The 25834-nt window shown below is 46.8% G+C and overlaps 1 protein-coding gene across 1 annotated transcript in view; it reads right to left on the bottom strand.

Annotated features, from left to right (window-relative positions):
- LOC119434398 (5-oxoprolinase-like) overlaps positions 1-25834 on the bottom strand; it is a 138802-nt gene that overhangs the window by 91878 nt on the left and 21090 nt on the right. The window contains exons 10-16 of the mRNA XM_037701561.2: positions 23970-24087; positions 11348-11490; positions 5119-5357; positions 3670-3758; positions 3113-3194; positions 2860-3027; positions 1312-1453 (exon numbers count right to left, since the gene is read on the bottom strand). Of these exons, the coding sequence (XP_037557489.1) occupies positions 1312-1453; positions 2860-3027; positions 3113-3194; positions 3670-3758; positions 5119-5357; positions 11348-11490; positions 23970-24087 (981 nt within the window). The remainder of the gene's footprint in view (positions 1-1311; positions 1454-2859; positions 3028-3112; positions 3195-3669; positions 3759-5118; positions 5358-11347; positions 11491-23969; positions 24088-25834) is intronic.

The following is a 25834-nucleotide window of genomic DNA, read 5'->3' as shown; positions in this document are numbered from 1 at the left end:
TATGTTATCATAAATAATATTATAACAAACCTCCACCCAAAGGCACAAAGGCACTGAGCATCAGTGGTAAAGTTGCTCCACTATAGCTCTCTTTAGCTTCACTAGCTTCACCTCGCGCACAAGAGGGAAAGTGGGACAAGGCAGACCGACGGGCGAGGAGTGAAACAAACGATAGGGGGAGAAAACCAGCGTAAACACTGCCACCGGAACCAGCCCCGAAGCGCGGCATGGGTCTCGCTCTGTTCACGGTTTGACACGGTGAAGCCTTTCATTTTTCCCGCGCAATTCTGCAAAACGGAACCTTGTGTGCTCATGCCGGCGTATTGTTTTTGAAATGGGGAGTTTGTCAGATTGACGCCGATCTACCACAGAAAGGAGGTTGCAATGTCGATATCAGAGTGCATTGCTCACGAAATTCAAGGACTTTCAAGGGCCTTGAAAACGCACTTTTCAATGTCAAGGATTTTCAAGGATTTCAAGGACCTGTACGCACCCTGTAAATGGGACCGACGCTTCAGAGCGTAAGAGCAAGGAAAACCTAAAAAACAGGAATATATCACTCAAGTCCTACTGTATATTGTTCCTATATTCGCAGCAGGGAGCCCACAGTTTTGTTCAAGTGAATCCCTACTATTTCTTCCACTTCTGAAATCCCAACCACTTTTCATGTGTATCCCTACACATTTATAAACACAATGGCCACTGGAGAGATTTCTTTAGACATCATGACTGGGCAGTGTCTCCAGCAGAAACACAAACGGAGAAATCTCATCACCAATTGGGAAGCAGCTAGGTGTGGTGGTAGAGAATGATGCCTCTGTTCCTACACAGCGGCTTCCAACATTGGGTGGCGTGATGTAGGGCCATGCCACCCGATCTCAAGGTCATGCCTATACTAAACTTCACTGCAATGATGGGCGGAGCATGGAGAACATTGTTCTGCATGGGCACAGTGGCATGACTTTCAAGTATAGTGGGAACAACAAAAAAGGGAGGAAAACCCACATTATGACAGTGGCAGCCATTATTTGATAATTGATAACTCCGTTAATACATTGCACACCTAAAAACACTTTCTTCAAAAACATTATAAGGATATACCCTTTAATACCAGATACATAGCACACCTTTCATAAATGGTGTTACAGAGATCATTTATGTTAGTAATGCTTTATGTTCACACAAACATACAGCTTGCTATTTACAATGCCCTGACTCTTTGTCACATGCAAAAATAAGATGCCAAGTGCCTACTATGATGTAAGGTTAACATTAAATCAGGCTGAAACAAAACAGTATTATGAACGGCACCTCAATGGGCTGTGGTGACTTCTCTTCTCCAGGATGAAGGCACTTGCTCTCTGGCAGGCACGAGCGGCCTACAGCTCGAACACGGATGTCATCAACAATTATGTTGCGTCCTTGCAGCACAAAGCCAAATTCCCGCTTGTACCTACATCCCATTGCAAAAGGATACAATGACATGTCTCATCAGCATAAGAGAAATATCAAACTCAGGAATTCGATTTCTATGACTGTTTTTACTGCTTTTATTGAGCTGCCTTCATATCAGCAACTGTACAAATGGGAAGGAAAAAAAAAAAATAGATCCAAGGCCACATATGCATTGTCAAAAAAATTTAAAGGCTAATGCTCCAAAGTAAACAAATATTCCATGAGCGTTCAAGCACAGATTTGCCACCAAAAAACACCCAAGCATACTGTACTAACCACACAGCCTCATTACTGGCATAAAAAAGGCAGTAATGTTGATTTGCTGAGTAGCTTAGGTTGAAAAACAGAGCAAAAAATTATTTTGCTGAAAAAAATTTTCAGTTTTTTTTTCCTACTCTCAACAAATAAGCAACCTGCACAGAAAGTTTCCTTCTAATCTTAGTAGCTGTACAAAGGGAGAAACTTGAGTTTACTGACATGCCCATGACTTGTGCACGCCGAGCACATCTCGGAGATATTCCACTTACGCAGTTGTCAGAATGCCTACATTAACAACACTGTAAAGGATTCCTGTGTGAATCACCTTGAATCACCTTTGTCAGCATTCCAAGCTGTGGGGATGCACGACTCTCACGCGTCCCCTGATGTTGTTTTCCCCGCATAGCTCGCATCTCCCGTAATCCGGCTTCTCCGCGTGGCTAAGCGCTGGCGGGGTCGTAGTGGTTGCGGCGCATTGCGAGAGATGGCGTGAGTGTCGCGATGCTAACACCACCGAACGGCGGGGTGACTTGGTAGAGAAAGGTCGAGGGCGCTTCCTTTTTGGGTTGGGATCGGTGAGCGACGCGGACATCCCGCGCGTGCGCTGATCCACGCTTCGCGAGACGTCTCGCGAGGCTCGGAGCGGGGCACCGGTATGGACGAACACAGATCGTTCGAACGCGCCACCGTTCGCGTGACCGTACACGTGAACGACTAGGCGATGGTGTCATAGCATGGGGCGAACGTATTTGCTCACTATCGGGTAGCGGTGAGTCGGACTTCCTTGATTTGTCGCGCGCCTGTGTGAATGTTCTAGTGGTTGTAATTCAGCTAGTGTGCATTAGTGTATGAAAGGTGCAATAAATTCCCTTTTGATTGTTTGCACTACTGTGTTGTCGTTCCTTTGTCCCAAGAGCATGTGTGAGACCCCACAAAGCACAAAAGAAAGTAGCACTCCAGTGTAAAAAATTGCAAAGTATGGCACACTATTATGATTTGTGCTGTTACGAGGTTCATTCTTCCTACATTCTCTTCATTTTGTTTGGCGCATTTCTCCCTTCTGTGGCTACATTTAACAGAATATCCTAAGCTGCTTAAATAATATGCACCTACTCTTGCTCTTAAGATGAACAAGGATAAACTGACCTTGCCTTGAAGGACATTTCAAAGTCTCCAAATGTGGAGACAGCCTGCCCAGCAGTAGAAGCAGAAGATGTATCCGTGCAACTATTAATGATGTCAGGTGGGCACATAAGGGCACAATCAGTCCGGTCATAGCGCATGTGAAGAAAAGGTTCAACAATAATGTTCTCCCTGGAATCAAGAGGATATTATAAGTTCAACATATCCTTACCCATGACCAGCTAGCAACTACAGCACTTAATTTGTGTGTGCTTACTTTTGAAAACCTTGACGACGAAGGGCTTCTGTGCATTTCATACTCAAAGCTTTGATTCTGACATCAATCATAGGGATGTTTCCTAAAAAACAGTAAAATTATCCTCTGCTGTGAATTAAACAGGCATCATTTTCATAAGACAATCAGAACGTAAAGAGAGCAACCAAAACAGAACAGAAGGCAAAGTGCTATGCATAAAATTTACCCTGTATTAACACAGACTTAAAAAGTTGGCGCTATATGTTCCTGAAGACCTGGTGACTCCAAGCTATCAACACTTGTAAAAAAAGATGCTGTAAAGTAGGAATGCAGTTAATAGGAATTCCAAAAGTACAATAAAAGTGGACATTTCTAATGTGACATTAAAAAAAATTATAATATTTCTTTGTGTAATATTATAATATACAGAAACAAGTTCAAAGCAAAAATAATTTTTTACTTGTTTAACACCTGTTTAAAATACTTTTCTAAAAAGACAATGCATCTTTCTATTCTATATTCTGGCCACCAATATTTTTGAATTGTACATTGCAAATGAAACACCACAGTGTTCTTACCAGCAGTATAGGTCATAGCACATGGCTCCTGAGACTCTTCCACAACATCAGCAAGTGCCATACCATAGGCTGATAATATGCCTGCATATCTAGAAGAAAAAAAAAAGTGTGTACATACATACAATAGAAAGTAGAACCTCTGTGCTATAGGCATGGTTACACAGCAACTAACAAACTGCGTTATGACTGTATGTCTGTAATGCTACCTAGTAGCCTGTCAAGCTGGGCCATACAAAATGTTGTGTACCTCACACTTCAACATGTCATGTATTTTAACATGCTTATTGCAGAAACCTTTTCCAAAGTAATTTCTGTGTGTCATGACCCGATGGCAGATCACAACCCACATGCTCCAGGTGCACTGAGAAAATAATTTTTTTCTAGTGCACCACTGTTATAACTATTATGTGCCAAAGGCCCATTGTATTACTATTCATAGCGGTTTTAACTGTCTGGTTCCTAGAATGGGGTCAGCTGTACACAACATTTCCTGCCAAACACATTCTAGCCCACCGTTAACACTTCCAACTCGGAGAGATACTTTCAATAGTTATTCTTAGCATAGCGCACCTCTCACATATATATGTGTGCGTCCAAAGTTTCAAGCAGATATTGTGAATCGCTTGTTTACAGCATCAGTTCTGAAATTTAATTCACTGCTCGAAAAAGTGTTTTAAAGGCTCCAATGTCAGTTTGCATATTTTCTACAGTTCCCCTGGTACACCTACAATTTTAAAATTTCTCCAGCATATTTCTCCCAAGACAGACTTAATTCCTACAAAGTTTCATCTTGATATGTTCGATATTCTGAAATTGCACTGTTGGACACCGCATAAAGCTTCAAAGTGCAATTAACGGACTCTAGCTATCTCCCACAGCATGCCTAATTAGTTCACGCACTCATAAAATTACCCACACATCATATTTGACATTTTTATTTATTTACTTCAAAATACCTTACAGGCCCCATGAGGAAGGAGCATTGAGTAAGGGGGGCATCACTGCAAGACAGTTTTACACGTGAATTCCGAAACTCGAGGACCACAAAAATGAGTAGAAATCATCATCGCAAAACAGGGTTACAAATGAAGAAGATGTGTTAGCGTACAAAACATCAGCCAAATGTTAAAACGCATATTGCTTGTGGACATATCGAACATCGTGTAAAAATGTGTATTTCAAAGTATGGTCCAACATTGCCATACTTGCCATTCAAAGTATGTCCAACATTAACTCAAAATTTCACTGCTCTAGTTCTAATATGTTGTTGTATATATGAATTATCACTGACATTTAAATTGGACATTGTTCACTGCATCTGCTTTCACTAACAGCTTTTCTGTAAAATATTCAAACAGTGTTACAGAGTTCAAATAGCCATTTGACAAACAGGGAAATGGCATTACAGAGAGCGAGATGTAAAAAAGTACAGAAATATCATCTTCTTACCTGTGAATGAGAACTTTTGTCATGCCAAGAGCTCTGGCAATAGCACAGGCATGTTGTGCTCCTGCACCTCCAAAACAAGCTAGCAAATGTGTGGAAACATCAAAGCCTTTGCCTTGGGTGAGGGCTCGAATAGGGCGACACATAGACTCATTGGCCACATTAATGAAGCCCATTGCAACTTGTTCCAAGGTCATGTGCTTGTTTGCACTACCTGGCTGACTTTTCAGGAACAAATTCACCTGCACAAAGTCATTGACAGCCATATAAACAAGAATCCATAAACAAACAAACAAATTATGCAGGTGCTAGAGACCACTTGCCAAGCAGGTTAACTTAAAAAGCAGGCATAACACATAATAAAAATCATTGTAGTGCCCTTTATTGCTAGGCCAAAATGCATGCTCTGAACATGAACAGTGCTACACCTCAAAACAGCCATATCACTAATCACTTCTGCAGCAAAAATGATACTAAAACATAGACAAGGGGCTGTGTTTTATAATAATTTTTTGCTTCTATTCTAATCTTGTCCTATATTCTGTTTCATAGAGTGGTCAATACCAGTGATAACTACAGCAAGAAATGTACTATTCAGTATTTCTTTTGTTGCCAACTAAAAGGCATATAAGAATCATCATAACAATGTGCAACTTATTCCACCCCGCAAAGCACTGAAGAAAGAGACGACACGAGGACATTTTCATCACTTTTCATTTGGACAATGTTTCTCAAACGGGGTCCAAAGTTCCTTTCGTATCTGTAAAGAGAGTTCTGGTGTCTGTAAAGACATCCCTATTAGTAAAGCCTCCTCCTTGCATGCCCAGATAACAAGGTCAAACGAAGCCAGGAGCTCTCATGCAACTACGTTTGTAGAGCATATGAATATTTAAAACCCACTGTTGCAATGAAGCAGCAACATGTAATGATGAACTAGAAAATGAAGACAGCTTTTTAAAGCTACTAATTTTTGAGCATACAAAAAGACAAGGTCAATCTTTCAGTTATAAATTGCTAAAGAACCCATGATTTTATTGTCCCAAAATTATCCCAGCTCACTCCCCATGTGCTCCTAGGCCCTCTATTCCTGTTTTCAGACCCATTTTGTGGTTGAGAATGGCTGCATCAGGAGATATCTAGTGCAATGACACACATAGTAGCTGTACAATGTGCAGTTGACATGTGGCTACAGAAAGCTTAATTAAATGGAAGAGTTATTTCATGTGCATCCTGAACAAGATCTATGGTGCTTTACTTACATTTACTGGGACAATAAAAAAAATTCTGGCAGAACTCATCTTATGATAAACGTAGACGTTAATGCGACTAGCATTGAAGCAGTGTAGCGACACACCATATTGCCACCACCGAAACACGCCATGTATGAGGCGTGCGTGCAGCCATTCCTTTCTCATGCTTCCCACTGAACAAGCTGCCCCATCTAGCGGTGCCACTACAGGATCTGTGCGTGGTGCCCGTGTGAATATATTGATGCAAGATAGGCTGGAACCTGCGGCCACTGGCCACTTGAACAAGAATGACGAAGTGTGTAGTGGTACGTGCGCTCTCTGAGTGGGCATCTCCCGTCATTCTGATAAGAAAGAAGGACAACATACTATGCTTCTGTGTCGACTACAGATAGCTAAACAAAGTCACCAAACGCGATGTTTACCCCCTGCCACAGATCAATGATATCTTGGACCTTCTACAGCATGCCCAGTTCTTTACCTCGTTAGATCTTAAGTCAGGGTACTGGCAGATTGAAGTTGACAAACAGGACCACGGGAAAATTGCATTCCTGACTGCTGACGATCTATACGAATTCAAAGTTCTCCCATTCGGACTGTGTTCAGCTCTCGCCATATTTCAGCGAATAATGGAACCGTACTCACTGAACTGAAGTGGCAGACATGCCTGGTCTACCTGGACTGAACACTGTTCTCAATGCTATCCGCAACGCAAATCTATCCATGAAGCCTGAAAAATGTCACTTTGGTTTTCAGGAATTCAAGTTTCTCGGACACGTGGTCAGCCCCCGGGGCGTTCGGCCAGACCCTGAGAAACTGGCTGCCGTCGCTGAGTTCCCTCGTCCTAAAGACAAGAAGGCTGTTCAGGGGTTTTTGTGCCTTTGCGCCTACTACCATCGTTTCATTGAAGGATTCTCAAAAATGTCTGAGCCTCTGACAAAACTAACAAGCCACGATGTGCCCTTTGTGTGAACGGAAGAGCAAGAACAAGCGTTCACAGAATTATGCAAATGACTTCAAACAGCTCCGTTGACGATGTTGCTGAAACTGAAATTCACACAGATGCCAGCAACATTGGACTTGGAGCCATTCTTATTCAATGGCAAGATGGTACGAAACATGTAATCGCTTATGCGAGCCGTAGTCTCACAAAGGCAGAGGCTATCTACTCGACCATTAAAAGGAATGTTTAGCAGTCATTTGGGCCATCAGTAAGTTTCAACCCTACCTGTATGGCCGGCCATTTCGAGCAGTCAACGACCACGATTCGCTTTGTTAGCTTGCTAATCTCAGGGATCCATCAGGCCGCCTCACTCGTTGGTGCCTCCACCTTCAGGAGTATGACATAACTGTCGTCTACCAATCTGGACAAAAGCACAGCGATGCTGCCTGTCTGCCGACTGCCTGTAACGTGCTCCAATTCCATTGACATGATCAGACTTGGAACAAGATTTGCCGTTTCTTTGCGGTGCTGATGCGCTGCGGATGGCTGACCTACAACATGCGAACAAAGAACTGCTTCCTCTTATCCGGTATCTTCAAGGAGCTGACATTGTTATCCCCCACCCGCTGTCACGAGGACTGACATAGTAGCCTGCGGAGCAATGTACTCTACAAGAAAAACTTTGACACAAGTCAGGAAACGTTCCTTTTCGTCATCCTATGGCACTGCGTGAGGAAGTTTTGAAGGCATGTCATGATGACTCCTGCACCGGACACTTAGGCGCATACGCCAGAAATAGTATTCGCCACAGCTGTTTTTGTCTGTTCAGCACTACGTGAAAACCTGTCATGACTGTCAGAGGCGTTATGTACCACCCGTCAAGCCCGCCAGTCTGCTCCAACCTCTGGACCTGCCTCCAGTGCCGTTCCAACAAGTGCGAATGGATCTCCCAGGTCCGTTCCCCACGTCACCTTCGGAAAACAAATGGATAATTGTTGCAACCGACTATCTAAACCGTTATGCCGAGTCCAAAGCTGTACCCCGGGGAACCACTGCTGAAGCCGCCAAGTTTTTCGTCCACGACAGTATACTACGTCATGGTGTGCCCGCTGTCCTCATTACTGATCGCAGTGCAGCATTTACTGCTGATTTAATAGTACAAGAAGTTGTCATGTTGACGCACAGCAACCATCGGAAGACCACAGCCTATCACCCCCAAACTAACAGACTGACAGAGTGCCTAAACAGAACACTGGCCGATATGCTGTCGATGTATGTTGATGTAGAGCACAAGACACGGGATGAAATTTTGCCATATGTGACGTTTGCCTGTAATACAGCTGTGCAGGGGACCACTCAGCTTACCCCATTTGAACTTGTCTATGGGCGTTGCGTCCAGACACTTTTAGACGCCATGCTCCCATTAGATGACAGCAGCACGAGAAGCTACAGCACTGATGACTTCATCTAGAAAGCCGAGGAAGCTCGAGGAAGCTCGCGGAAGCTCGCCAGCTTGCTCGGCGTATACACAGTCAGCAGAGTGCCGACGCCCATCGTTACAACAAGGGTCGATGGAATGTCGAGTACAACCCCGGCGATTACGTGTGGGTGTGGACACCTGTCCACCACCGTGGGCTCTCGAACAAATTATTGCGACAATACTTCGGCCCATACGAGGTTGTGCGCTGCCTTAGTGATGTGAATTACAAAGTCGTGCCCCAAAGTGTTGATCCTTGCTTGAGCCGACGAAGTCCCCGTCCTGAAGTTCTCCATGTAGTATGGATGAAGCTGTACTACGCCCGCGAGTGAAGTGCACCATTCAAACCTTTCACCGTCCTGCACAGTGTTGTGTTTATTCTCTGCTTTCTGTGACCACATTTGGCATTAGAGCTGTCTTATCACTTTATGCACATTATTTTAACTATCTGCACCAGCCAACCGGGACGATCACTTTTGAGAGGGGAGAAATGATGCGAGATACGCTGGCACCTGCGGCCGCCAGCCACTTGAACAAGAACGACGAAGTGCGTAGTAGTACGCGTGCTCTCCGAGTGTCAACCAGTTTCATTTCATTTTCATTTCATTTTATTTCCTTAAAGACCCCGTAGTAGGGGTATTACATAAGGGGTGGGAATACAATAATACAAACAAGTGTTACAATGTTTCCAATTCGTTAGATAAAAACGTTGTTACATCTTGAATGAATTGTGATGAACAGGTGACCGCAGCGACTTGATGAGGAAGGGCATTCCAGTCTTTTGATGCTCGGTAGAAAAACGAGGCTGAAAATGTATTTGTGCGTGAGTTTGGTTGTGCTACCTGCAGGGGATGGCCAATGCGTTGTGACCGGCGTGATGGGGGGACAATGTATGGTGGACGATTAAACGTCGAATAGTAGAACCTATGGAAGAGGGAGAGGGTGGCAACGCGGCGACGAAAGGATAGAAGCGATAAGGAAGATTCTTTTTTCAAGTATGAAATGCTGACGTCGTAGGAGTATGTAGAATGAATATACCTGGTGGCGCGATTTTGAACTGCCTCAAGGGCTTTGGCGAGATATGCTTGATGCGGATCCCAGATGGAAGATTATTAAAGGATTATTAAAGGAACACCAGTTTAACAAGGCATCTCTTGTTAACTTCGTGATAATATATTCAGACAAGATTGTCTCAATATGTATGTTGCAGGTTCAATGCCGCCCAGCACCGTATACAATCTTTTTAAGAGCAGCACATACCCAGTGGCACATACCCAGTTACACAAGTTGGCATGAAAGAGCTTTAATGATAAGCAGCACATAACCAGTGGCACATAACCAGTGACCCAAGTTAGCCCAAAGGTTGGTTTCTAACCCGGTTGTCTTAGCACAGCAGCCTAATGCTGTACCCATTAGACCATGGACAACCCAGTGATCCAAGTTGGTAAGAAAAAGGTTAAAGACACAGCCAGACAGACAGGCAAAAAGATAGTCTCCTAAGAGCAAATGAAGTTCCCAAACAATGCTAATCACATAAAAGTTGAAACACTAACACTTAAGCTACGAAAATTGTAAAATGTAAAAGAGCAGAAATAAAAGGCAACATCCAGAAACTCCACAACTTGTCTCTTGAGAAACGCAAGCTCTGAAATCCTGCCTGCTTGATGCATGTACCACACATAATCACAATAAAGGTGATACATTTATGCTGCTGACACAAAATCTTATGTGCCACGTGCGTCCATGTAGCTCACAGCATCCATGTAGCTCACAGCATTACTAGTATTTCTGGTATGAGTGACTTTTACGCTGCAGTATCAAACATGTTTTGTATGAAGCCTTGAATTTACCCCTTCTTGCTCCCTGTTTTTTTTATTATTATTACATTTTGTATATTTTTTTGTTGCTGCACTGGGTATTGTATTCGTAACTACATGTATTTACCCACTTCCTTCACTATGCCCTTTCATCTTTGAAAGTAAGTAAATAAACAAACAAAAAGCAATGTGTGATGAATGTCTCTCAGATAAATATATGTTCAGTTATTCAACAGTGTATACACGCATTCTACTTCAGCGGCAACTGCATATGGCACGGCCGCCCGGGCCTTATCTTGAAAGCAATCTGCAATGGGGGACAGAGTGCGCCGAGTGCTGATAGCTTCGTATGTGCTGTGCTGTCGCCACTTACTCCGCGTTGAAGCGAGAAACAGCACAACGGTCAATTCACTCACTGCTGCTGCCGCGCTTCCTCACTCCAGCGTTTTGACAGTGAGTGTGCGCAGTCATGGAGTGAGATGTGTTCATGTTTGCTTGTGCACGCGTGACACCATGCTTGTTAATTTAATTAGTAAGCGAATGTGTACAAGCTTATATGGCTGATAAAACTACCGCATCTTTTTTTTATCCCCATTGGCATAGAATAAAGCAGTTCATTAGTGAAACTAGACATTCATTTGGTCAGACACAATGCATAATATGAAACAGAAGAATATCATCTCATGGTAATCTTATTTAATGTCAATGCACCCCTAAAGCCCTGCTATTTAAAGAACTAGCAGATTACCTCATGTGTGATTCTACGAAATGCTGCTACAGCAGCTTCTTTATCCAGTGGCTCTTTTTCTGATGGGCCAAATATCTTGGGGAAATAGTCTGGTAACAGCCGGCCCAAGCACACATTGGCATCAGTCACAGTTAGTGGGCCACCTGAAAAAATGCAATGTGGTCAGGCTGTAATGGATTATGCAACAGGAAAAAACGCTAAAAGCACAAAGCTACTGAAAATTTTAAAGCAAGTTTATAAGCCAAAAATTTCTGCAGTGGTTACATTCCAATTTGCAACAACAATCATGGCTCTTTAACACAATACAGCGGAATCTTGATGGCACGAACCTCATGGGATCACTTCAAATATTTGTATAATCTGTAATTCAAATACCCAGGATAAATGAAAACTGTACGCTCAGGCAGCAGAGACACCTTCACATGAATTTATTGATGGTTCAAAACGTCCTGCGCAGTCTATGACTGATATTTTGGCACAGCAAAGACTGCAAAATGGTACAAAAATAAATCTAAAGCAAATAATTTCATGGAAAAAACATTTTGCCTTTTTACAATGCCACCAGCATGGAAAGCTCTTCAATAAAGTGTTGCTCAATCCTATGCTTCAGTTCAACAATGTCTAGCTGACAGTTTGTAACAGTCAGGTGTTCGCTAATGTGTAGTCTCATGTGCATTGCATGTCATCGATTGTGCATCACTGACACTCAATGTCACACTGCAGTAATTTAGTTAGATGGCTAGCGTCCACATGTGAACTTGCTCAATCCTCCTTTACACGGAGCTACGGCGCATGCGCCCTGCCCTGGCGGATTAGTCGCGAAACGTTCTGGAAGGGTCGCGCGCGCGGCCGTGCGGCCCCGTCTCGGGGAAACGTCCCCCGAAAAAAAAAAATGCGCTCGCACGCGCGCTACTGCAAGTGCAAACTCGTACTGTGTACCTCGTTGAAACTTCACTGGTAGCTCGACGTCGGTGCGGTACCGAAAACGAGCGTAGCGTAAGACTGCAACTCCACTTTTAACAGAAAGCGACGAGGGCTTCGTCCAGACTGCACAGGGAACCGCGTCGTTGCCGCCTTGCATTGATGGCTGTAATAGCAAATTTATCGATAAACCCCTGCGTTACACTTCGACCACACTTAAAAACACGTTGCTGACGAAGACATCTTGCAGCGTCGGTCCTCGCTCACTGGTAGTGGGAGCGTGTGCCCGACTTCACGTACTCGTTCAGGACGCGGTAACACTGGGTCGATACGAGACCGACAAGACGCGGACGCTTACGATTGGCCGACCATTCAGCACTGTGTCGCGGAGACCACCTTATCATACCAGGCCTACAAGACGTAACCGACGGGCGCGAGTTGTACTGCGACGGGCTTTCTTGTCGACGGCACCGATAAAATCAGCGTGCCGACAATCGTTCGACCGAACCCCACGCGATCAGCCGTCGAACCGATAACGCGATAGCCGCAACGCCTTCGTTGGTATATATAAATAATCGCGCTCAAAATGAGTCAATACATGCCTACGAAGTTGAAATTCACAAGATTCGACCCTCTGAATCCGTGCACATAAGTTTGAGCCAATGTTGATCCTATTCAGCGGAGGTTAGGCCTGGCGCCGTCGAGTTCGCGCACCCGCTACCGGCGGACCTGTACTTTTCATGAAAAGTAAGCAAGTTAGGATGAAGGAAAGGGTTTTATAGTCCAGTTCTAGCTTTTAGCGATTTGAAATAAACTGCTCTTCGCGTCGATCGCCGCGTACACAATAAGCTGCAAGCGGGGACACAGCGCTGTGCCCAACGCCTGTGCCATCATCTGTACGTCACCGTTCCCGTAGGCTGCCAGTTGTATTCGCAACGTAGATGGGTGGGTTTGTACGTGTTGGTATGCTCAAACACTTCTTAATTCATGAGATGTACTGTTTATCTCTGTGTCAAACCCGAAACAAGAGACGGTACATTCGGTACAGCAGCATAAACAGCCGCCTTGCTCAGTTATATACCAACGGTGTCAGCGATGGCATCCACGCTTTTGCAGGAGAACAACACGGCCTTTAAATGAGCGCTTATGCGAGCACAGTTTGCTCTAATGATGTTTTATCACACGCGCAAACTAACTATCGCGAAGTTAAAGAAAAGCGAGAATCAGTAATAAATTAACAGCCCAATATTTGTAACTGGATCACAGCCGCCATTGTTTAAGTGGCTCAGCCACTCATACTGACTCGTCTCACGATGGAACAACGCGGCTCATATGAGCAGATATGTGTGTTTTATTCTACGTTTCGACATTCTTTCATATCAGCGCCTTTTCATATATGCACCTTTCCCCCATTTTTTGACGCTAACAACGATCTGTGGCTGTAGATGCCGATGTAAACAAGTGGATAGCTTGCTAAATCCGACGCGGAAGGCTGCGCACTCGAAAACATCTTATTTATGCGAAATGTCTAAAGAATGTGTAAAAAGAATTACAAAAAAAGCGAGGTGCACGTGCAGGAGTTAGCGCTAACAAACTCCAAAGCAGCCGCTACGGCAGAGGGAACTCAGCGTGCCTTTATCGGCCGCACTGTAAGCAAAACAGCACACTCAGGCCTGCTCACCCTACATGTATATAGTTGGTGAGTGCTACATGGCTTCCAGGAACGACATGCTGCCCCCCAGAAGCCATTAATAATTGTTCGCAATCCACGAAACGGGCACAACCGATGCGCACTTAACACGGGCGCAGGTTCACAAATCAACCGGCTAAATCCCCAGCCCCCTACCAAAACGTTTCCAGCGGCGCGCGGCAGAGGGCAGCACAGGAAAATGAAAAAGGCGGATTCCTCTGACACAGAGAAACTCACTGAAAAGCAAGCCCACAGCCAACCACTGGTCAGGCTTGCGCCTGTGGAAGCCTTCTGCAGCTTAATGTGTACAAAAAGCAGATAGTGTGCATAATGATTACAGTGTTGGTGACGCATGCCCATTTGGGCCAATAGAGAAGAGCAAATTGGACCAAATGGCTTTCCAAATTCATATAGTGCAAAATGGCATAGAAGAGCATTTTTATAACCTGAAAATTTAGCACTGTACACACTTGACATCGGCCAGGAGTGTTTCTTAGCTCATATCACCCAGACATTTGTATCAGCTGTGTTCATCCTCGGACTCCTCGGACTAGACTTTCTTACGGCACAATCAGCTTTGATCAACTGTTCTACCGGTACCCAACACCTCCACCAAAATGTTACGCGAACGAAGGATTAAGTACTGGAGACTATTTACAAAGCATATTTACAAAGGATAGCTGCAGCGCTGGCCAGTTCAGCCGACAGCTCGAGAGCAAGGAGCAGTTTGTCTTCTTTGTCTGGACGCCCGTGTGCATCGTCCAGAAGAAACACGCAATATGCATGTATCAATATTGTTACGGTGAGAAAAGCAGACAATGTCGACGACAGAGAAGACGATGAAGTGGCAACAGCTTCTCTGGATTCTGAGCTGCTGTTGATGCATCTCGTGTAAATACATCTTGTAGGATAGGATAGAAATAAACTTTATTTGTCCAACGGTTATGGCTGTTGGTGCCCGAGGCTAGGCTGCCAGGGGTTCATCGCCAGAGAAAAATCTTCAGAGTTCCTCGGCAATGGCCCTGGCCTGCTGGACGGCCCATTCCTGGTCCTCGGGTGCCTCGCGGAGGAGGGCCGCTTGCCATCTCTCATCGAGGTGCCCCGCTTCAGAGGGTCCTGCTGTTGTCTTCCCCCTTCCTCTTAGTCCTTCTTCCTCATGGCGTTGGCATTCCCAAAGCATATGGGCCATATCAGCCCGTTCGTGCTCGCACTACGGGCAGCCGGGCGACGGGTGCAGCACGGGCCACAGGCGGTGCAGGTGGTAAGGGTTGGTGAAAGTGCCCGTCTGCAACCGCCTCAGGTCGACTGCCTGGGACCTGTCCAGCCACCCGTGGGGTTGTGGATATTTCTTACGTTCTTTCATGTAGTGACCAAGAACCTCTCGGTACGAGGCCGGAAACTCCTCGATATCACGGTCAGTGTCCTCGTGGCCCCTAGCTCCATCATTTACATCTTGTAAATAGTTTTATACCAGTGACATTTTGGTGGAGGTGCCAGGTACACGTCTTCGCCATGGAGCTCTGCAGCGGACGTCTCACCCAGCCTGGGAACATGCATCCAGCGGCAGGCACCACGTCTGCAGCTGCATCGCCGACTACACATACCCAGTACGTTCCTCTACCTCAGCCGCAAGACCCCGGCAAGTTCAACGGCCTCAATGGTGTTGACATAGAAGAATGGTTGAAGATGTATGAGCGCGTCAGCAAGGTGAGCAGATGGGATCCGACCATAATGCTGGCCAATTCGCTGTTCTGCAATTCGCATAATGCTGTTTTACTTCGACGTGTGGGGATGCGAGACTCTCACGCGTCTCCTGTGGTCCGGCTTCACCGCGTGGCTGGGCACTGGAGGCTGTCATAGTGGTCGCGGCGCGTTGCGAGAGATGGCGCGAGTGTCGCGATGCTAACGCCACTGAACGGCGGGGTAACTTGGGAGAAAAAGGTCGAAGGCCTCTTTGGGTTGGGATCGGTGAGCGACGCGGACGTCCCGCGCGTGCGCCGATCCACGCTTCGCGAGACATCTCGCGTGGCTCGGAGCGGGGCACCGGTATGGACGAACACGGATCGTTCGAACGCGCCACCATTCGCGTGACCGTACACGTGAACGACTAGGCGATGGTGTCATAGCATGGGGCGAACATATTCGCTCGCTATCCGGTCGCGGTGAGTCGGACTTCCTTGATTTGTCGCGTGCCCATGCGAATGTTCTATTGGTAGTACTTTGGCTAGTGTGTATTAGTGTATAAAAGGTGCAATAAATGCCCTTTTGATTGTTTGCAGTACTGTGTTGTCGTTCCTTTGTCCCACGAGCATGTGTGAGACCCCCTCATCTGGCTGCCCAACGTGGACCTCTTGGGGCATCGGACGATAATTTTAACAGTTTTGCTCTGTTCGAGACAACCTTTGTTTCAACCGAAGCGTAGTCCTAGCGTGGATTTTGATCGCTAGTGTCGGCGGCGTGCTTTCTTGAGAGAGGCGACGGTTGCTGTAGCGTGTTTGAACTTCTCAACATGCTAAGCCTTTTCGCGAGTGTTTTGTTGAAGTACACTCGTCGGTACGAGAGCCACATGGTCTGCATCCTGGGAGAGTGAGGCCTAGCGCCCGCGGAGCATTGGCAAGCCTGAAGCGAGTGAGTACGGAAGCCTCGTGGGTGGTCCGAATTTATGTAAATAGCTTTTTCTATCTCTTCGACTTCGGAAGTCACGGCTCAGGGAGCCGGGTGGCCGTGGGCCACTGGTGCCGCTACGGGCTGACTGGTATTGCGGCCTGGCACCGGGTGCTCCGACGCCGTCTGGGATGGTGGGCGCCGTCAACTCGGATGCTGTATGCACCGAGCGGGGTAGGACTACCTCACAGAGCTAACGTCTCCTCGCGGCTGCCTGTTCTTGTGCCCATTGTGGGTGTTGTTTTTTTTTTTGGATGCCGGTTGTTGTCAGGGTAGCGACGCATTAGGCCTAAGGCTTTACGAAGCCGCCTGTCGCACGTGGAGGGACACAACCTGGTGGACCGTGGTGTTGAGGTGTCCCACATTGCTTCCCTCATTAGTTCGCCTCGCACGAATTGAAATTACGCGTTCAACTCAAGAAAGCAGGCTTTGTTCATGTGAACTTAGCATCTGAGTAGCCACCTGATCTTTTGCTAGCCGAATTGAATATCGTACCACGTGGGTGATGCGTATGCCGAATTCCTCTCCCTTGCACTACTTTAGTGTTAGTCGAGTGCGTTGAGTGTACGCAGCGTGAGCAGAGTCACCCCTGGTTTGCTGTCACGTGCACATCGTCAGCGCTGCTGCCCCGGACTACAATCGAGCTACCCCAGGCGATGCAGATGCCTGTGGCCAGTTCGGCGCAGCGATTTTGGCAGCCGCCTGTGTCCGGCTCGCTACCCTCGGCGGCTGGAAAAAGAGCCGGCAGTCACCAACGGCTACAGCGGCTCTCGCTGGCACGGCGCGTCGGCGCGAGCGATGCTTGCTCGTGCCAACTTCTGCGTCGCCGTTTCCGGAGTCCTGTGCTGGAGTCGTGCCATCGAATCTGCAGAGCTGGTGCTGTGACCAACGGATGCCAGAGGTGAACCCCAGAGACAATGTCGGCTCGCATGTTGTGGATAATGTGTGGACATTTCCTCAGCGGCGCCACTGTCGCATGTACTACCTTTTGTTCGCAACATGCGTGTGGATAGACCTTGTGACATGTTTCGCCGGAGTATGTGTAGTGATTTAAGGTTGGGGGGATGTGGGGATGCGCGACTCTCACGCGTCTCCTGTGGTCCGGCTTCACCGCGTGGCTGGGCACCGGAGGTGATCGTAGTGGTTGCGGCGCGTTGCGAGAGATGGCGCGAGTGTCGCGATGCTAACGCCACCGAATGGCGGGGTGACTTGGGAGAAAAAGGTCGAAGGCGCTCTCTCTTTGGGTTGGGATTGGTGAGCAACGCGGACGTCCTGCGCGTGCGCTGATCCACGCTTCACGAGACGTCTCGCGTGGCTCAGAGCGGGGCACCGGTATGGACGAACACGGATTGTTCGAACGCGCCACCGTACACGTGAACGACTAGGCAATGGTGTCATAGCATGGGGCGAACATATTCGCTTGCTATCCGGTCGCGGTGAATCGGACTTCCTTGATTTGTCGCGCGCCCATGTGAATGTTCTATTGGTAGTACTTCAGCTAATGTGTATTAGTGTATGAAAGCTGCAATAAATGCCCTTTTGATTGTTTGCACTACTGTGTTGTCGTTCCTTTGTCCCAAGAGCATGTGTGAGACCCCCTCAGACGGAACACCACGAACATAGTATTACACACATGAGGAAGAGCTCACCAGCTGGGAGTTGTTTAAAGAGAAGCTGTCCGACGTTGTTGGCAATCTGACCGGTCGACGTCATCATGAAGGAATGCCGCCGTTTCGAGCAGGCGAAGAGCCGCCGTATACATAATCACCTTATACGGCTTCCAAATACTGCAGCGACCCAACTGACCAATCTAGCTTGCCACCACTAAGTGAAAATGTTACCCGCATTGTGCGCCACGAACTTGAAGTAGCGTTTCCTGTCTCGCCTCAACAGACGTCTTGAACCAACACTGCTGAGACGATATCGCTGATCTAGTCCGTGGTTCGCCAGGAAATCACTAATATGGGTCTCCCCAGCGCCTGCTCCTTGAGTCGTCCTGACACCGGCCGTGCTCCTATGCCTCGGTCCTATCGCAATCCACCTTACAGTGCCCGTTATCCCTACAGTGCTCGGAATCCATCGGACTGGCGTACACCTGATGACAGGCCGATCTGTTTCTGCTGCGGCCGAATCGGTCACGTTTCCCGTCACTGCCATAGCCGTTGGCCGTCCCCGCCTCAAAACACTTTCTGGAATTCAAGTTCGCCCTGCAGTTCTTCACCCCGTCGCTTCTACGACGCTTCCGATGCTGCTACCTCTACTCGCCGCTATACTCGCTCGCCCTCGCCTCAACGTCCGCCCCAGCTTCACCGCTCGCCCTCGCTTACCTACCCAGGACCATCCCAGCTGGAAAACTAGGCCATGCGGCACCTCAGGGTAGTGCTGCAATGTCGAATTCGCCGCAAAATCCTCGTTTGACGCTGTTTACGAGACATAACCTTCTCGACGTCCACGTTGATGGCAGACCCGTCACAGCACTGATAGATACCGGAGCACACATATCTATTATGACCAGCCGCCTTCGTCTCCATTTAAGGAAAATTGTTACGCCTGCCGTTACTCGGGTCCTACGAATCGCCGACGGCAGCACGGTGGCTGTGGTCGGACTGTGTACTGCACATGTGAGCATTTCCGGCCGCCATACTGTCGTTCTTTTCACTGTGCTTGACCAATGCCCCTATGACCTCATACTAGGCCTAGACTTCCTGTTTGCCCATTCAGTGCTCATCGATTGTTCTTCTAGTATTGTGCATCTTGATCTGCCTCTGCTGGATGATCCTCCGACACTTCACGAAATTCGCCTAAGACCGACTGATTTTGTTCCCGTTCCACCACAGGCCTTGACATACATCGAAATTGCACCATCTCTGCCAGTTCCCGATGGCGATTACATCTCCGCTCCTATAACTGCCATTGTTCTCAGCCACAACGATACTGTCCCGCATACAATACTGAGGGTCACCGACAATCGCACGTATCTCCCTGTAGTGAATTTTGGGCTCACAAAGCAAATTCTGCCTAAAGATATCATCCTGGCTACGATCACTGCTTTAGAAGTTCACTGCGTTGAGACTTTTGCCGTCGACGCTTCCCGTGAACCTTTCCGGTCTGCCAATTGTACTGACCACGACATTAGGAAAATGATCGTCCCGAATCTCACACTTGTGGAGGCTGAACAGCTCTGTAGTTTATTGCTTTCGTACAAGGACATATTCGACCTGAACAACCATCCCTTAGGTCAGACGTAACTTGTCAAACACCGTATATATACAGGCGATAATCCTCCCATCCATCAGCGACCCTACCGAGTTTCAGCTTCAGAGCACCAAGTCATCAAAACGGAAGTAGACAAGATGCTCGCGAAAGACATCATTGAGCTGTCATCAAGTACCTGGGCGTCACCTGTTGTGCTGGTCAAAAAGAAGGACAGCACATGGAGATTCTGCGTCGACTACCGGCACCTCAACCACATCACGAAGAAGGACGTCTACCCACTACCTCGTATCGATGACGCCCTTGATTGCCTATACGGGGCACAGTATTTTTCGTCCATTGACCTACGGTATGGATATTGGCAAATCACTGTGGATGATCTCGACTGTGAAAAGACCGCCTTTATAACGCCTGATGGTCTTTACCACTTTAAAGTTATGCCTTTTCGGTTATGCAACGCTCCGGCTACCTTTGAGTGTATGATGGACTCATTACTCCAAGGATTCAAATGGTCAACTTGTCTCTGCTACCTAGATGATGTTATTGTGTTCTCGCCCACATTCAGCACACACCTTGAGCACCTTTCCAGCTGTACTTGCTGTTTTTCGCCAGGCCGGTCTACAGCTCAACTCAAAGAAATGTAACTTTGACCACCATGAAATTACTTTCCTTGGACATGTCATCAATGTGTCTGGAATCCGACCGGACACAGAGAAAATTCACACCGTGAAAGAGTTTCCTGTCCCACAGTCTGCAAAAGATGTCTGAAGTTTCGTGGGCCTTTGCTCTTACTTCTGCCGCTTTGTTAAAGATTTTGCCACCATAGCACGCCCTCTGAGAGATATTCTGAAGAAAAGTGTGCCGTTTTCATTGGGAGCCTCTCAGGCCGCCGCCTTTTCTCGCCTTACCACCATACTCACCACCCCGAAGATTGTAGGACACTTCGATACGTGGCCACGGCATCGGTGCCGTCTTGGCACAAGTTCAGCACGGCCGCAATTGTGTTATCACGTACGCTAGCCGTCTTTTGTCACCTGCAGAGCAGAATTACTATTACCGAGCGTGAATGTTCGGCCCCCCTTGTGTGGGCAGTACCGAAATTCCGCCCCAGTTATACGGCAGGCCCTTTTCTATTGTAACAAACCACCACGCCCTCTGTTGGCTTTCGTCCTTAAAAGATCCCACAGGGAGGCTTAGACGATGGGCTTTGCGGCTACAGGAGTATTCCTATTCTGTGGTGTATAGGTTATAGGTCTGGTCGCCTACACAATGACGCTGACTGCTTGTCCCGTTACCCTGTACACACGCCCGCCAACGCCGACACGGACGCTTTCGCAAGTGTTCTTTCCATTTCTCAGCTTTTGGACATGGCCCACGAGCAACGCCATGACGCTACCTTCAGGACCCTCATTGACCGAATGGAAACTGCTCCTACTGATCCATCGTTACGGTGGTTTGTCCTCAACGACGGGATATTGTACCACCGCAATTTTCACCCTGACGGTCCTTCCCTTCTATTTGTTGTTCCCCAACACCTCCGCTTAACCGTGCTTCAGGAGCTTCATGACACCCCTCCTGCCGGACACCTTGCTCGCACTTACGATCGCGTGCGCCGCCGCTTCTACAGGCCTGGCCTCACATGCTCCGATACGGCGATACGTAACTGCTTGCAAGCCCTGCCAACATCAGAAAAAACCAGCAATGCTTCCTGCCGGGTACTTACAGCCAATCGCCATTCCAACTGAGCCATTCTTCCGCATGGGTGTGAATCTCCTTGGCCCTTTCCCCCCCCCGGGTCCAGCTCCAGCAACAGGTGGATCGCTGTGGCTACTGATTACGCGACACGCTACGCCATCACTCGGGTGCTTCCCATGAGCTGCGCGACTGACATCGCCGATTTCCTACTCCGGGATATCATTTTAGTCCATGGCGCCCCGCGACAGCTCCTTACCAACCATGGCCGCACTTTCCTCTCTCAAGTCATCGCCGATATCCTATGCTTCTGTTCTACCAAGCACAAACTAGCTACCTCCTATCATCCCCAGACCAACAGCCTTACTATGCAACTTAATCGGACCATCACTGACATGCTATCGAAATACGTTTCACCCGACCACAAGGACTGGGATGTTGCGCTGCCCTATGTCACGTTCGCCTATAATTTGTCACGCCATGATACTGCTGGGTATTCCCTCTTTTACTTGCTCTTCGGTCGTGACCCTGTATGACCATTGGACGCTTCGCTCCCCTTGATACGGCTTTCAGGGAGCGAGTATGCCCACGACGCCATCGCCCACGCTGATAATGCGCGCCAGCTTGCCCGTACTCGTTTGTTGGCATCGCAGGAAACTCAAAAGCACGCATACAATTGCCGCCATCGTGAGACATACTTTTCACCAGGCTCTCTCGTACTACTTTGGTCCCCTTGCCGCCGAGTGGGGCTCTCTGAGAAACTCCTTCCGTGCTACAAAGGCCCTTACCGCGTTCTACGTCAAGTGACCAATGTCACCTATGAGATCATCCCAGTGACATCCATTGTGCCACCCGGTTCCACATCACCTGACATTGTACACATCTCTCGGCTTAAGCCCTACTATGCCCTTCCCGATGGCCCCGTCTGAAGTGACGGGACAGTGCTTCTTCCGCCGGGGGTTGTGTTATGGTGAGAAAAGCAGACAATGTCGACGACGGAGAAGACGATGAAGTGGAAACAGCCTCTCTGGATTCTGAGCTGCTCTTGATGCATCTCGTGTAAATACATCTTGTAAATAGTTTGATACCCGTGACAATATTGTCAAGATTTTTCTGCATTTCTGTGCTATAGAACCATCAGCAGGCCCTGTGAAGCTGAAGTATTTGTGGAACCCAGCAGAAGTTTGAGTGAAGTGAAGCTGAAGTATAAGGAGCCTATTTAAACATCACTTCATTCAAATTTCTGCATGATCCCACAAAGCATGAGGCATGCATATGTTGCGGTTTACTAATGCTTTGAAAAAAACATGAAGCATCATGTGACCAAAGGATGTAAAGATATCAGGACATATTCTTCTAGCTTCACCTTTAAAAGAATGTGCAGCCATAGAGCACTAACAGAAGGAATTAGAGATAACACGAAGCATAAAAAAAGGCAAATTAATGGTGATAATTTATGAGTGTAATTTATATTTTACTGCAACAGGAGCATACACGAAGTGAGTTGAACCCTCAATCGTTAACTTTTTATACTCCTGTCTTGGTTATATCTTTGTGCTGCTGTTGTTGTCCCGTGTTAATTATTACAGACTATTACAACTATTATCTTATTGCTTGGGTGGTCTTTTACCTCCCCATTTCTTTTAGATTTGGCTGCATTTAGTCTATGAATATTTCCTTTGCAGGCTGGTCAAGCAACTGACTTCGTATTGTGCTTGTCTATATCTAAGCATAACCATGGTTTGTATGTTTTATACATATCACACCATCCTGAACAAAAAATTTCCTGACAGTCAATGCAGGTGTCCTGTTTGTATCTCTTGTCATGTTATAACAGGTTAGTTAACATAGAAACCCAATCATTACAAAGCCTTTTAATAATTACAGTGATAACACAGTATTTTTAACATTACAAGACGAGACGTCATACTGCCATATCATATTCAGAACATGACTGTCTACTTGGAAACACATGATATCAGCCTGCATTACATTCCCATTTCCAAGACTGGTGTCAAAAGGTTGAACATATCATTGGTGATATTGCAAAATTTCCTAGCAGCCACATTATACACAATAAAAAGGAGTTTAAACATGTAAAAACATGGAAGTAATGTATTTTGGATCATATTATTACGAAACATAATGTCTTAGCCGAAATAAATATTCCAGTTGAACAATGCATATTTATCACTCGTAAAGACATGTCATAAAGATATATCAGTTCTTTCAGTGATGTATTAAAAACCTAAAAGAAGGAAGAAAGTAGACTTCAGCTGTAAGACATGCTCAGGAAGCTATGGTGATTACTAGGTTATAAAATTATCACAGCTTAAAAAAAAAAAAAAGTTGATAGTATTAACACAACATGCCAAAAAAAAAAGTCATCATGTGGTCTAACTGCAGCAGTTTATGATATGTAAGATGCATTAAAATCGTCACCTTTCCGATAGCAAACAGGTCCAGGGTGAGCTCCAGCTGACTCTGGTCCCACAACAAAGAGCCCAGACCGAAAGAAAAGCATGGAGCCACCACCAGCTGCCACTGTGCTGATGTCCAGCTGAGCAACACAATGTGAATGAACTAAAGAATTAGCCACTGAGATGACAAATGTATCAAAATTTGCGATAGCTGACACTAATTTAGCTTCATACTTGGGTTTCAGACACACCACATCATGGTGTTTCACCAACTTTACAGCATGTCTCTGCTGATAAAAAGTGATTCAATGTGTAATCATGCACCATGGCAATTAAATCAATGAGGCAGCAAGACAATTAAATCAATAAGGCAGCAATTAGTTCTGATGCCTGTATCATTAAAATGGAAGAACCAGAATATAGTGACTGCAGTTCTTGAACTGCAAACGAAGCACTGCACAATTTGTAATGCAATATTCAGGCAAACAATGATGACCAGAGCTTTGGATACATGTTTACAGTGTAGACCGCTTATAACGTAAGTCGCCAGAGTCGTGAATATCTGCACTATAAGCGGTACCGCACTATAACCAAAACAACAATTTTCAATCCCAGCACGTATGCAAAACATGTAGACCAAGCAGCCGCGCGTATCTGAGAATCGAAGCGTGCGCCTGGGAGTTTTACATCTGTTTAAATTTAGGAACGTTGAAAGGTTAATGTCCAAGTACCCACGATCTTCGCATGAAGCAGACAAAGTAATAATTTTTTTTAAATGTCTCAGTTTCGCCCGAAAGGCAAAGCATCAATTGCGATAGCAAATTAGTAGAGAGCTATAAGGGGTAGGGATAGTAGTTTTATGGGCTGCATAAACTTGACACAATCGCTTACTAACTGAATTAACACACGTGGTGTCCACGCGCACAAGCAAACATGAATAGACTCGATGACCGCAGACAACCACTGTCAAAACGCAGGCGTGGGGAAACGCAGCAGCTGCAGCGAGCCAAGGTTCGTGCAGTCTATGGCTTCAACGGAAATTGAGCGGCGTAAGCACAGCGCATACAAAGGTCAGAGCTGTGTGGAGATCGGTTTCAAGATACGGTGCGCGCGACAACACTGACAGCCGGCACAGGCGCGAACGCATTTGTTGGCAGAGTAGAGGCCCCCCCCTCCCTCCCGTGCTGCCTTCCCACTTTGCTCCTTTCGCGTGGAAGATTGCGTCGCCAGTTCCCCTTGCACCCGGTTGCAAGATACGCATATGGTGCCGCAGCACAGCGTCGCCCCCTCTCCCTCCCTCCCTCCCATACCCCCACGGCCTTTCGCGTGACGGAAGTCACATTTGCTCTCCGCTGTGCGTTCGCTCTCCGTGAAGGCGTGCGTCCCCCGCACGCTTTCACTTGCACATACGGCACGTGGCGACGATTTTATCGCCCTTGGACTCATGCTCCACGTCCCATGCTCCTCCTCCACATCGCCCTCGTTGATCTCCTCTCCCATCGGTGGGCGCACCTCGTTGAGAAGCGTGCTCGCTACCGCCCTTGTTGGCGAAATACCGAGAACCGGTATTTCGTCTCACGCGGCTGCACTGTAAGCGGTATGCGTATGCATGGAGTCCTATGGGAAAATTAATGGGAGTCTGAAAAGACTGTACTATATCCGGTCTTGCACTATAAGCGGTTACGTTATAAGTGGTCTATACTGTATATAACTATAAAAAAAATGGAGTTGAAAAGATGTGAAAACTGCTTTAGCATGCACCAGTAGCTTCCTTTACATTTTCTTTAGGCATTTTATAAAAGCAGAGTTGCTACTTTTGCAGCAGGTTGCTGCAAAGTAAACAAAGTGCATTTAGTAACTCTGCCATCACCATTATCTATTAATTAT

Source organism: Dermacentor silvarum, chromosome 1, assembly GCF_013339745.2.
Source record: "Dermacentor silvarum isolate Dsil-2018 chromosome 1, BIME_Dsil_1.4, whole genome shotgun sequence".
In the NCBI taxonomy this organism is placed as follows: Eukaryota; Metazoa; Arthropoda; class Arachnida; order Ixodida; family Ixodidae; genus Dermacentor; species Dermacentor silvarum.
Note: the sequence above shows the minus strand (reverse complement) of the source record. Positions and strands in the feature narration are given on the sequence as shown.